This window comes from Salvia hispanica, chromosome 4 (assembly GCF_023119035.1).
Source record: "Salvia hispanica cultivar TCC Black 2014 chromosome 4, UniMelb_Shisp_WGS_1.0, whole genome shotgun sequence".
NCBI classification, from domain to species: domain Eukaryota; kingdom Viridiplantae; phylum Streptophyta; class Magnoliopsida; order Lamiales; family Lamiaceae; genus Salvia; species Salvia hispanica.
This window is the reverse complement of record NC_062968.1, coordinates 45,901,341-45,913,737: the sequence shown is the minus strand read 5'-3', so window position 1 is coordinate 45,913,737 and position 12,397 is coordinate 45,901,341. Positions and strand designations below refer to the sequence as shown.

The 12,397-nt window shown below is 31.7% G+C and overlaps 1 protein-coding gene across 1 annotated transcript; it reads left to right on the top strand.

Moving 5' to 3' along the window:
- Positions 1–6,843: 6,843 nt before the first annotated feature.
- Positions 6,844–8,185, top strand: LOC125218868 (cytochrome b5-like). Its single transcript, XM_048120648.1, has 3 exons — positions 6,844–7,036; positions 7,642–7,708; positions 7,795–8,185. Exons 1-3 carry the CDS (start codon positions 6,959–6,961, stop codon positions 8,046–8,048), a joined length of 399 nt encoding a protein of 132 aa, XP_047976605.1. The 5' UTR covers positions 6,844–6,958; the 3' UTR covers positions 8,049–8,185.
- Positions 8,186–12,397: the final 4,212 nt, after the last annotated feature.

Here is a 12,397-nt window from a genome sequence, read left to right as displayed (position 1 = left end):
AAATCTCACCAGAATCGCCGATCGAAAGATGAAATATGATGAAGAACCCTAAATTAAAACGCGAAAAGACAGTTTTACCCTTTCATATTAAATTAATCTAATAATATTTATTGTGTGGCAAAATCTGGACCACTCATTTAATAAAAATGAGTGGCTGATATTACATCTCATTATAGGATCATGATCAATTGAGATTATTTAGGCTAATTGAGAAATGAGATGTAATATCAGCCACTCATTTTTATTAAATGAGTAGTCCAGATTTTTCCACATGGAAAATATCTTTAGATTAATTAATTATGAAAGGGCAGAATGGTAATATCATAGTAATTTTATTCAATAAATATTTTTTTAAATTTTTAATTTTAATTTTTTATTAATTTTTTTTAAAAAAAAATTAAATTATTTTTTAATTATTTTTTAATTTTTTTAAATTTTTTTAAAAAAAATTTTACGTTTTTTTTTATTTTTTTATTTTTAAAAAATTTTATTTTTCAACTACATATACAATTTATGTCAACTACACACATATAATGTCAACTATGTGTACAATCCATGTCAACCACACACACAATTCATGTCAACTACACACATATAATGTCAACTATGTGTACAATTCATATCAACTATGTGTACAATTCATGTTAACTACACAATATAATGTCAACTACATGTACAATTCATGTCAAATAGTATTTATTGAATAAAGTTGTTGACATTTGATGTGTAGTTGACATGAATTGTATATATAGTTGAAAAAAAATTAAAAAAAAATAATAAAAAAAATTAAAAAAAAATTAAAAAAACTTAAAAAAAAATTAAAAAATAAAAAAAATTAATAAAATTAGAATTATGCCCCTCTGTTGACATAAACTACATGTTGTTGACATTTCACAAATATTCTGGATGAGTAGCCCATATTACATCTCATTTCTCAATTTAGCTAAATAATCTCAACCTAACAAGACCCTATATATATATATATACACTGATTATTGCTATTATCTCTGTCCATTAAAAATAGTCATTTATTAAAAATAGTCATTTTTTTCATTTTGAATCGTCAATCAAATTTAATGTCTATCTATTTATCATAAGGTTCTCTATTTAAAGGATATAAATCTCATTTCTAACTAACAATACTTTAAACATTTTTTTATTATTTTTTATTTAATCAATTTTGCATTACATCTACTACTAAAATGTTCTTTTTTACTACAAATTATCCTCACATTTGGATTATTATTTTATATACACAGGTGGTCTTAGATAATATAGTATCAAAATATAATCTAGGATTAAGTTAGATTATTTTAGTTAGATAGGGTTGACTATTGCTAATTATCACATAATTATTCATCTAGATTTGAATCATGAAATTCAATTTTAAGAATCAAACATATTACATACTTCCTCGGACATGCCCACGGTTCGTAAATCGGCGGTTGCAGTTCGAAACCGTCGGTTCCGGTTTCGGGAAATGTGAAACCGGAACCAAACCGTGAGGCTATTTGACGGTTTCGGTTTCGGTTCGAAACCGGCGGTTCCGGTTCGAAACCGGCGGTTCCGGTTCCGGTCCTAACCGTCGGTTTTCCGGTGATTTTTTTATGATTTTTCACGGTTCCGAACCGTCGGTTTCCGGCGGTTTTTCGCGGTTCCGGCTCGGTTTCAAAGTTTTCCGACTGTTTTTCACGGTTCCGGTTTGTAACCATCCGGAACCGGCAGTTCCGGCACGGTTTCGGTTCGTAAAATTTGGAACCGGAACCGGCCGGCGGTTCAAAATATGGCGGTTCCGGTTCAAGAAAAAAGTCACGGTTCCGGTTCGGAACCGGCGGTTACGGTTCCGCGGTTAACCGCCGGAACCGAAAACCTTGGGCAATGTTACTTCCTCCATCCCCGATTAAATGTCACACTTTTCTATTTCGGTCCGTCCTCAATTAAGAGTCACACTTTATCTTTACCAAAAATAGTAAGTAGGTCTCACATTCCACTAACTCAATTTCACTCACATTTTATTATAAAATAAATATAAAAAAATGGGTCCCACATTCCACTAATTTTTTCAACCAATTTTTTTTTACATTTCTTAAAACTTGTATCCGGTCAAAGTGTGACTCTTAATAAAAAACGGATGGAGTATTTAATTACGAGATACTATAATTTTACAAATCAATTTGGAACTTGGATTGTGAATTTACTCCCTAATTACCCAAAACATGCGCCTCGAAACAAGGCAAAAGCTTCTGCGGACAATTAGTCTTGGACTTTCTTTTCCTTTATTCAACGTAAAACAAATAGTTGCAGGTATTTTTGTAGGTAACTGCTACTCATAAATCAATCTAAAATATATCAACAATATTCAAAATTATGATATTAGATCAATTGCTAACTAATCATTTAATTGCTAACTATAATTAATTTAAAGTCATAGGATTTTAGAAAACGTGTGGTCTACAATTTGCTACGTGTAATTTTTGTTTTTATTAATTAAATCAAAAAAGATAAAAACACTCCAAATTAGGGTTTTGGATGAAAATGTCAATATAGTGTTTCGAAAATATCAACACAATACTTTGAGAATGTCAACATAATGCTTTAAGAATGTAACTCATGGCTTATATTGACATTCTATATGTATTATATTGACATATTTTATATAGTAGGTTGACATTTTCTGCTATACGAAAAAATTAAAAAATTTCAATTTTTTTTTCAACTTTTGACGTCGGAACATATACATGTAGGATATCGTTGGAATCCTTATAAAATTATCTTTAATTTTATATATGTTATATGAATTTAAAGTTTTGGAATTTCTTTTAAAAGTCAGTTATAACTAGTTTTGTAGTTAATTGACATTAATACCCATATTGATATTTTTTGAAATTAATCCTATGGCCTTATTGACGTTTTTTATTGATCGTATTGACATTTCGAGGTTAATGATCTAGAGCCTTAATTTGAATATCTAGTGACTATTATTTAATTATAGTTAGCAATGAAGTGTTGAGTTAGCAATACAACACTCCTCAGTTTATCACAGTTTATAACCTTCATAACAATCGAAGGCAATATTCAAAGCCCGGTACGATGCATGATTGCTTGAGCCAAATTTGACCCGACCCTATTACTAGATAAATTTAATAATTTTGCTAATGTTTTGACACATATGAGCCTAATTATCTAATTCATGTTGTAGTGGAAGACATATAATTCAAAATTTTAACGCAAATATATATAAGAAATATATATATTTATTTGGTCAAGTTGTTAAAAAAGAAAGACTCCACTATACTATTTCAATTCAACATGACAACCATATACTTCTATATAGTACTATACTAATAAATTTAAATCGAATAGTTTTTGCACTAGAAGGCTTTCTACCTGTTTTAATTATGGGCTCAAATATTTTCGGTCATGGGAAGACCTAACAAGCCCATTACCTGTTTTACAATAATGACATTTGAGCTTCCACGGTAATTACTAATTTAACGTGTGTGGCTACTTTCGTTTGTCAGACTAAAGTGATCCATTAAAAAATTAAATTTGATATATATCTTATTATAGAAATAAGTGTAGATATCATGTTGAATTTTTTTTGTTGAGATAAACTAGTACAATCCCCGTGCATTGCACAATTTTCAAAAAAATATTTTTTGAAAGCCACCGAGGGAATGGATAATCCACATAAAAAAATTTAATTCGAAAAAGGACAAAACAAAGGGAATTAATCAAATGTGTATTTGTAATCTTTATGTGATAAAATGATGTAAATAAATTTTTATTGTCATAGAAAGTTAGAATTGGGCAAATTGGGGAAGAGATAATTTGTTAATGGAGAATTATAATTGGAGAAGAAGAAAATGAGAATTTATTTATAGACATATAATTAGAGAAGAGGTGAGAGAACTTGACAATATATTTTAGATGAATTTTAATAATAAAGATTTTTTTTTTTGAAATGTAATTAAATGATAGGCACTTAATTTAACAAATCTCATTAAGACACTCACATTCCTTACTTAGAAAAAAGATGCACGTTTTCTATAAGGGTAAAATAACATAAATTTAATAATAAATACTAATCCCAAAGTTTATTGTTATACGTGGAGCATAGAGTATTTTGCCTAAGATACTTAATCAGAGCTCTTAATAACTTTAATCCCAAAGTTTATTGTTAGCATAGAGTATTTATGAAATGTAAACTAAGAGACATAATCAGAGCTCTTAATTAATTGTGGGAACCTCTTTTTTTTTCCACGAACTTTGTCAAAGTATCATTTTAGGTCCGTGAACTTTGAAAATATCATTTTAAATCCGTCAACTATGAGTTAATATCATTCGAAGTACTTTTTAACTATCTCCAAGTTTTTTTGGACAAAAATACCCTCAATACCTTGAAGGGTATATATTTTTAATAAACTTATCACATACTCATATTTTTTATAAATATCTTTACTATATATTTTAGATGAATTTTCTAAATATAATTTAATCTTCAATATTATCACTTAATTTTGTGACATGCAAGAAAAGTTCCTTCTTCAACTTTTTATAATTAAAAAATTTTAAAATATTTTTAAGATATGGATACTCGTAAAAATTAATGTCACAATAAATAGATGATACTTGAATATTGATATATTGATAAATATTATTTTTAAATAATATATCAATATTCAAGTATCGTCTATTGACCGTGACCTTGATATTTTACGAGTATCCATACCTCAAAAATATTTTAAAATTCTTTAATTATAAAAAGTAGAAGGAACTTTTCTTGCATGTCACAAAATTAAGTGATAATATTGAAGGCCAAATTATATTTAGAAATTTCGTAAAAAATATATTGAGGGTATTTTCGTCCATAAAAACATGGAAATAGTAAAAAAATAAGTCGAATGATATTAACTCATAGTTGACGGACCTCAAATGATATTTTCAAAGTTCACAGACCTAAAATGATAAGTTGACAAAGTTCGTGGACCAAAAAAGATGTTCCCTCTAATTAATTTAATCCCAAAGTTTATTGTTAGCATAGAGTATTCATAAAATTTTGCCTAAGATACTTAATCAAAGCTTTTAATTACTATTTTTTCTTAGACACACGTTTGTCGGAGGTAGGCTTTGGTGCAGGGGTTAGAGTTGTCAACTGGGCCGGGCTGGCCCGACCGTGCTCGGCCTAGGCCCGGCCCACTAGTGAGATGAAGCGGGCCTGGTCTGGGCTCATCAGTTGAGATGGGCTCCAATTGGGCCATTTTGTAAACCCATGCCCGGCCCAGGCCTAAGACCATCCGAAGCCCAGCCCAGGCCCGGGCCCATAAGAGACCCACCTTCTATAATTAGTGTTTTTTTTAATATAATTAGGTGATTAATCACTGATAATAGTATAGTTCTCTATTTATGCATGTCATCTTGTGCACGAGACATGTTAATTTTGTCTATATCATTCTAATATTTTGGATGTCTCTGAATGGACTCGAACAGTAATAGTTTAATATCAACATAAGTTTTCATCTAAATCAAGAATGAAACATTCAATCTTGATTATATCTATTTTTTTGATGATTTTTTTTATCAAAGATGTAAAGAGATGATTATGAAGTTTAACTTTAAAAATATTATGTAATCAAACCTTGATATGTGATGATAATTATAGAATTCTTTAAATTTGTTAATTAGTTCATATACTTGTAGCTTTAAAAATACAACATCAACCCATATATCATCATCTACTAACAAAACAAAACTAACAATATTGATTATTACTTTAGTTATACACTTACTTTTAAATAGAATAAAGAACATGAGAAAAATATTATTGACACAAAGTCAATAAATGAACTTAAACACATTATTAGATTTAGATTTAGTTAATGTGATATACAAATACAAGTTATAAGTTTTATTTTTGCATATAATACATTTAGAATATCTTTAAAATACTTAAACAAAAAATTCAAACAAAGTCCATCCAGCCCGGCCCGGCCTGGCCCAGCCACATGGGCTTGGGCAGGCGGGCTTAGCAAAATTAGAAAAAGCTCAGCCCACCTCAGACATGGGCCTGGGCTGGACTGGGCCAGCCCGGCCCACTTGACATCTCTAGTAGGGGTGGAGCAGAAAATGTTGGAGAATTTGGTGTAGGTGATTCTCACCGATTTGGATATAATATGAGTGCCCACTTTTTTTGGACAAGAGTGTTAAGAAATTTAAAAAAATATTATGAAAAAGTTGTAGAATATAAATTTTAACTTTTAAATATAATTTTATAATATAATTAAGTGAGATAAGTTAATAGAGTATAAGATTAATTATTATTTATAATAAAAAGTGTAATTAAACTCTTAACAGAGGACGTACTAAAATGATAAAAGTTGATATACAAGATAGGGAGTAATGTATAACAAAGGATGAGCTATATATCCTCTTCTATCATGCATGTACAATTACTGCCCTCTTAATTTTCTTACATATGGTCCTTATTTCTTTAAAATTTAATTTTTTATTGAAAGTATCGAATTGAATAGAAGTAATGGTAGATCCGTCCAATTCTTCCTAAATTACGAATTGAATAATCAAAAAGAGCCACGAGCCATACTTAAAGAGTGACATGAGGTTTAAAAACAAATGCTGTTTTAACTATTAGATTAAAGAGAAAATAATATGTTTATATTAATATGAGAATTTTTTTAAAATTTATGAGATAAACTAATAAGAAAAATAGAAGAAGTACTGAAATATACCGTTTGGTCTAAAGAGTGGGTTGGTTTGGTTGGTTGAAAATCTGACGGTTGAGTTGGACAGCCCATCTCACCAACCTCACATTACTATCTTAAATCTACCTTGCCATACCTGGACCCTCCCATCTCCCACCTACCTACTACCATCACCACACTCTTCAAGAGAGAGCATTTCTTCTGTTCCTTTTGAAATCTCGATCGATCCCTTTCTTTCAATGGCTAAGGTATTCACTCTTGCTGAGGTTTCTGAGCACAACAACAGCAAGGATTGCTGGCTTGTCATTGGTGGAAAGGTACAAAACCCCCCCTTTTTTGTATCGACTTGATTTTGTGTATTTGATGAGTGGATTTGTCAAAGATTCAATCTTGATCGATTCTTGAATTGGGTTTCGAGTTTGGGATATGGATTTGTTTTTTCTTGTTTAGCTTTTTTTAACTGTTGGTAACTTGGACTTGTGGTGTGCTTGGCATGTTTTTCTGCTTCATGAGTTCATTCTAAAGAGGTGGAATTCTTATTAAGTTCTTTCAGTTTGAGATTCTTTTAGTACAATCTCAAGCTTCTAGCGTTGTGTGGAAGTAAATCTCATGTTTGAATGCCCAATTTTTGGATAAATTGAATGTGACAGATGCAAGATTCTCATTAAATTCTATGCCCTAAACCAGAGTAGAATCTTGTTTTGCTTCATATATGGAAGCATTTCACTTCTTTGTTTCTCAGTTTGATGCTTTTCCAACTATTGTGATTCTAACCCAACCCCTGTGATCTGAGATATAAACAGTAAAAAATGAGTTAAACCAAAAATCATCATGCAAGATATGTATGTATATATGCTTAATACAATTGCATAGTAGGTGGTATTATACATTTGATAGTCTCAAGTCCCCAAACAATCGTCAGGTTTATGACGTGACCAAGTTCTTGGAAGATCACCCTGGTGGGGATGAAGTTATAATATCTTCGACAGGTACTTGCGAGACCCCCCACACACCTTGTTAGTGAAGTTGTAGTAGTTCTTTCCTGCTTAACATAGTGTGTTGTCTGTGGATGCAGGAAAGGATGCAACGGATGATTTTGAGGATGTCGGGCACAGCGCCAGCGCGAAGACGATGATGGAAGACTTTCTCGTTGGTGAGATTGACGCATCCACCATCCCCTCCAAGAAGACTTACACCCCTCCCAAGCAGCCTCATTACAACCAGGACAAGACATCAGAGTTCATCGTCAAACTCCTCCAATTCTTAGTCCCTTTGGTCATCTTGGGCTTGGCCGTTGCCCTCCGTTTCTACATCAAATCAGAGACCTAGGTTTCTTGTTAGATTCCTATCTCTAATAAGTTTGTGTAGCCTCTGAGACAGAAAGGGTGTCTGGTATTGAGGGAGTGCTTGTATTCTGTCAAACTCGATTCTTTCTTGTTTGCTTCAATCACTGTCTTAAATCTTTACATTTATGCTTGTTCCAAAAGGATTAAGTTTTGAGTCACATAGAATGATCAAATCAATACTCCTAACAAGACATTTCTTAGCCCAAGATTGAGTAAATCTTGTAAATGAAAATTTTTAACTGCTAAACGATGTATTGGAATTCTGGACTCTCAACACTACAACAATAATTTAATAAAAAAATAGAACAATATTTTCATTAGTATACCTTTTCTTCTACAACAAGATAGTTCAGTCAGGTGAAGTGATAGATACATTGCACCAAAGTACACACGCAAAAACAAAACTCACAACCACTACAACGCACTAAATCACGAGTTTGAAACGAAATTTTTTTATATGAGGACAGAGGACTTTATTGATGCAACTTCGAGTATGTAATACTACATGAGAACACTTATGCGGACTCAAATATATATAAAATAAAGCGAAATATTGAAAGCATAATATAACATATATATAGTTAGTTCAATGGGAAGTTCTATATGAATGAGCCATAAATATATAGATAAAAGGATATTGGGATTTAGAGTGTCCACTATAGGGAGGCCGCGGCCCCCAATAGCCCCCTATAGTGAGAGCCACGAGAGTTCACAGGGGGGGTGCCCAGGAGAGTGCCACGCCGGCGGCTCGGCCGTGGCTCCCCTATTGTAGCGCCCGAGAGCCGCGGCTCCCCCAATTTTGACATTTTTTATTTTTTATTTTTTTTCAGTTTTGTGCTAATTTTATTTTATGGAGAGGGATTTTGGAGAAGATGAAGTATGGAGAGAGAGAGAGTGTGGGATGATGGTTTTCAAAAATAATTAATTTGGCATTAATTTAGCATTAATTAGGAAATAAATTATCTCTAAAACTAAATACCAATTAAAATTGGTCAACTTTTTAATTAAGGATTGTGATTTCAGTTCACACCCTAATTACGGAAATAATTAAAATTCAAATTTTCGATAAATATATTTACTTGTAATTGTCAATTTTTTTAATTAAGTTATGTTTATTTTTTATAATTATTATAGTCTGATAATTTTTATTCTAGTTGAATTAAAATATACAGAAAGTGAAAAAAATAATTAATTTGTTGGCTTGAGTTTGTCCACTATAATGTGAACAAGTTTTATGGCTAGGCCAAGTTTTGTGGCTTGGCCTGACCAACTATAGTGGACACCCTTAGGCCCTTCTAAGAGTATCCACAATAGGGGAGCCGTGGCTCGGGGGTGGCTTGGCCGTGCTCCCTATTGCTGACGCCACGGAGGGCCGCGCTGGGGGGGGGGGCATGGGAGAGCCACGGTGAAGGCTCGGCCGAGGCTCCACCGAATTCCGATTTTTTTTTTTAATATTTTCGAAAATTGTTTATAAATACCTCATTCCACACATTTTCACATCACACATTTTACACCCTTGATACCTCATTCCACACATTTTCAATTTTTTTATTAAATTATGCATTTTTTTATAATTATTATAGTCCAATATTTTTTATTCTAGTTAAATTAAAATATACAAAAATAAAAAAAATAATTAATTTGTGGCTTAGGCTTGTCCACTATTAGGGTGGACAAGTTTGTTTTCGGTCTGGCCATTTTTCTTGGCCTTGGCCAAGTTTTTGTGGCTTGGGTAGGGCCATGGGCTTTTCTATTATGGACACCCTAAGGGCTATGAAGTTTGGCCTTCTGTGACATGCGAGCCGGGCCGTACATAACACTTAATATTTTTTGGTGGTTTTTCTCCTAAAAAACTCAAACTAACTTTAAAACCAGATTACGACTTCTTAAAAAAATAATGAATAAAATACACCCAGCGTCCCACAAAAGATGTTACATTTCTTCTTTTGAAAAAAAATCTCCCTCACATTAACATAAAATATACTATTTTTTCTCTTCATTTAACAAAAAAAATTTAGTGTCATTTCTCAAGTGTGCCATCTGTTATAGACGGATGGAATATATAGACGTTTTTCATTGTCCAAAATAAATTGATATAACTAATTTTACAAAATAAATCAAACAGTATTGGACATATTATTTTAGGCGCTAAATAAATTTCGATGATCCTATCCAGTTCTCAAATAGTATTAAAAAGTTGCATGGTGGATAGATTTACATAAGGCTGCGTTTGGCACATGAAATTGGAGATGTGGAATTGGAGTCAATAATTCCAAATCTAATGTTTGGTACGACAAAAATATTTGGATTTAGAATTGAATTGAAATTCCAAATCTTTCAATTCCACAATTTGAATTCTATATCAAATAAAAATTGGAATTTTATATAGTCATAAAATTAGACAGTTTCACTATATATTCATAACACACACTACATACATTTCACACACTGCGTATATTTCACGCACTACACACACTTCACGCACTACACACATTTCACACATACTACACACAATACAACACTTTCACACACTACACACACTTCACACACTATACACATTTCACATACACTACACACTCTTATGTACTACACATATACACTACACACATTTCAAATATTTCAAGCATCCGATTTTTGGATTTTTTTTTCCGATCCAAACTTAATCGAATCGAAAAAAAGAAATTTGTAAAAAGTTTAAATTGAACCAAACTGAAAAACTGAACCAAATTTGAAATTTCAGTTTGTGAATGGTGTGTGTGTAATGTGTGTATTTTGTGTATAGTGTATGTATTTTGCGTAAAATTTGTGTAATGTGTATGCAATGTGCGCAGTGTGTATGTAGACTTTAGTGTGTTTATTTTGTGTATAGCGCGTGTGTAGAGTGTGCAATGCATTTTTTGTATAGTATGTGTAGTGCCGCACTTTGTGTATAGTGTGTGTATATTGTCTGCTATGTGTATTTTTTGTATAATGTGTGTACATTTTTGTGTAGTGTGTTTGTTTTGTGTATAGTGTGTGCACTGTTATTTTGTGTATAAAGTGTGTAGTTTGTGCAATGTGTATTTTGTGTATAAAGTGTGTAGTGTGTGTGAGTGTGTATTTTGAATATAGTGTGTAGGGGTGGGAATACGGGTATCCATGGATACTCGACCCCGAAAAAACTGGATACCCAAACCCAAAAATCATCTAAATGTCTATCCAAAACCCGACCCGATATATTTTCGGGTACTCCAATACCCGCCCCGGGTATCCATATCCAACGTATCGGGTACCCAAATACCCGACTCAATACATGTGTTAATAACTAATAAAAAATTTTAAATTTTGTATATTAATATAAATATAGAAATATTTAAATTGACTAATATCTTTAATGTTGCATTTATTTTTTAGTATGAAACTATAAAAAAAATGGGTCACTTTTATTTTAAAGTATATGATTATATTTATGGGGACTGGTTATGCAATATGTAAGTAAAATAATAAAAGTTACGCTTTAATTAAATTGTAGAAGCAACCAATAATATAATTCAAAAGTCAAAATACTCATTAACTGGATATAAAAACCACATGAGTTGGTTATGCAATACGTAAAATTTGAGAGTTTGGAGACGTTGTGACCTAGAGTAAGAAGATTAACTTACTTTTATAAGTTTTGAGAAAGTTAACCTAGTAAGTTGTAATTAGTAAATAAATTAACCCAACTTTAAACATAATTTAAAAAAATGCTTTAAATAATAAATTGGATATTCGGGTAATATCTGATACCCATTCGGGTTATCCAATACCCGATTTATCTTAATTTTCAATATCCAATCTCATACTCAATCTCATAAAATTGGATATTGGGTATCCAATACCAGGTGGATATCGGATCGGGTACGGGTAAACCCAATACCCGATATCCATATTCCCACCCATTAGTGTGTGTACAATGTGTGCATAAATTTTTCAAATTCAATTTCATACTATCAATCCGTACTTCATTTTACCAAACATAGAATTTGAAATTGAATTCCTTCCAATTTAATTCCATGAAATTCAATTCCAATTCTATGTACCAAACGTAGCCTAATCAGTCATAACTTCCAATTTAATTCTATGGAATTCAATTCCAATTATGTGTATCAAACGTAGCCTAATCAAATCATAACTTGAGAAACTATTGATTGGTCAAAGTTGAAAGTTTAAGATAATTCAATTCCTTCCAATTCGATTCCAATACGGTGGACCAAATGGAGTTTAATCAATCCTAACATGAGAAACTATTGATCGATCAAAGACAAAGTTCAAAATAAAAGTCATAACTTGTGTAGGTAGAAAATTCATACA

Coding starts and splice junctions, on each gene's coding strand:
- LOC125218868 (XM_048120648.1), top strand. CDS start 6,959: ATGGCTAAGGTATTCACTCTTGCTGAGGTTTCTGAGCACAACAACAGC. Junction 7,037..7,641: donor GGCTTGTCATTGGTGGAAAG/GTACAAAACCCC, acceptor AACAATCGTCAG/GTTTATGACGTGACCAAGTT. Junction 7,709..7,794: donor AGTTATAATATCTTCGACAG/GTACTTGCGAGA, acceptor CTGTGGATGCAG/GAAAGGATGCAACGGATGAT.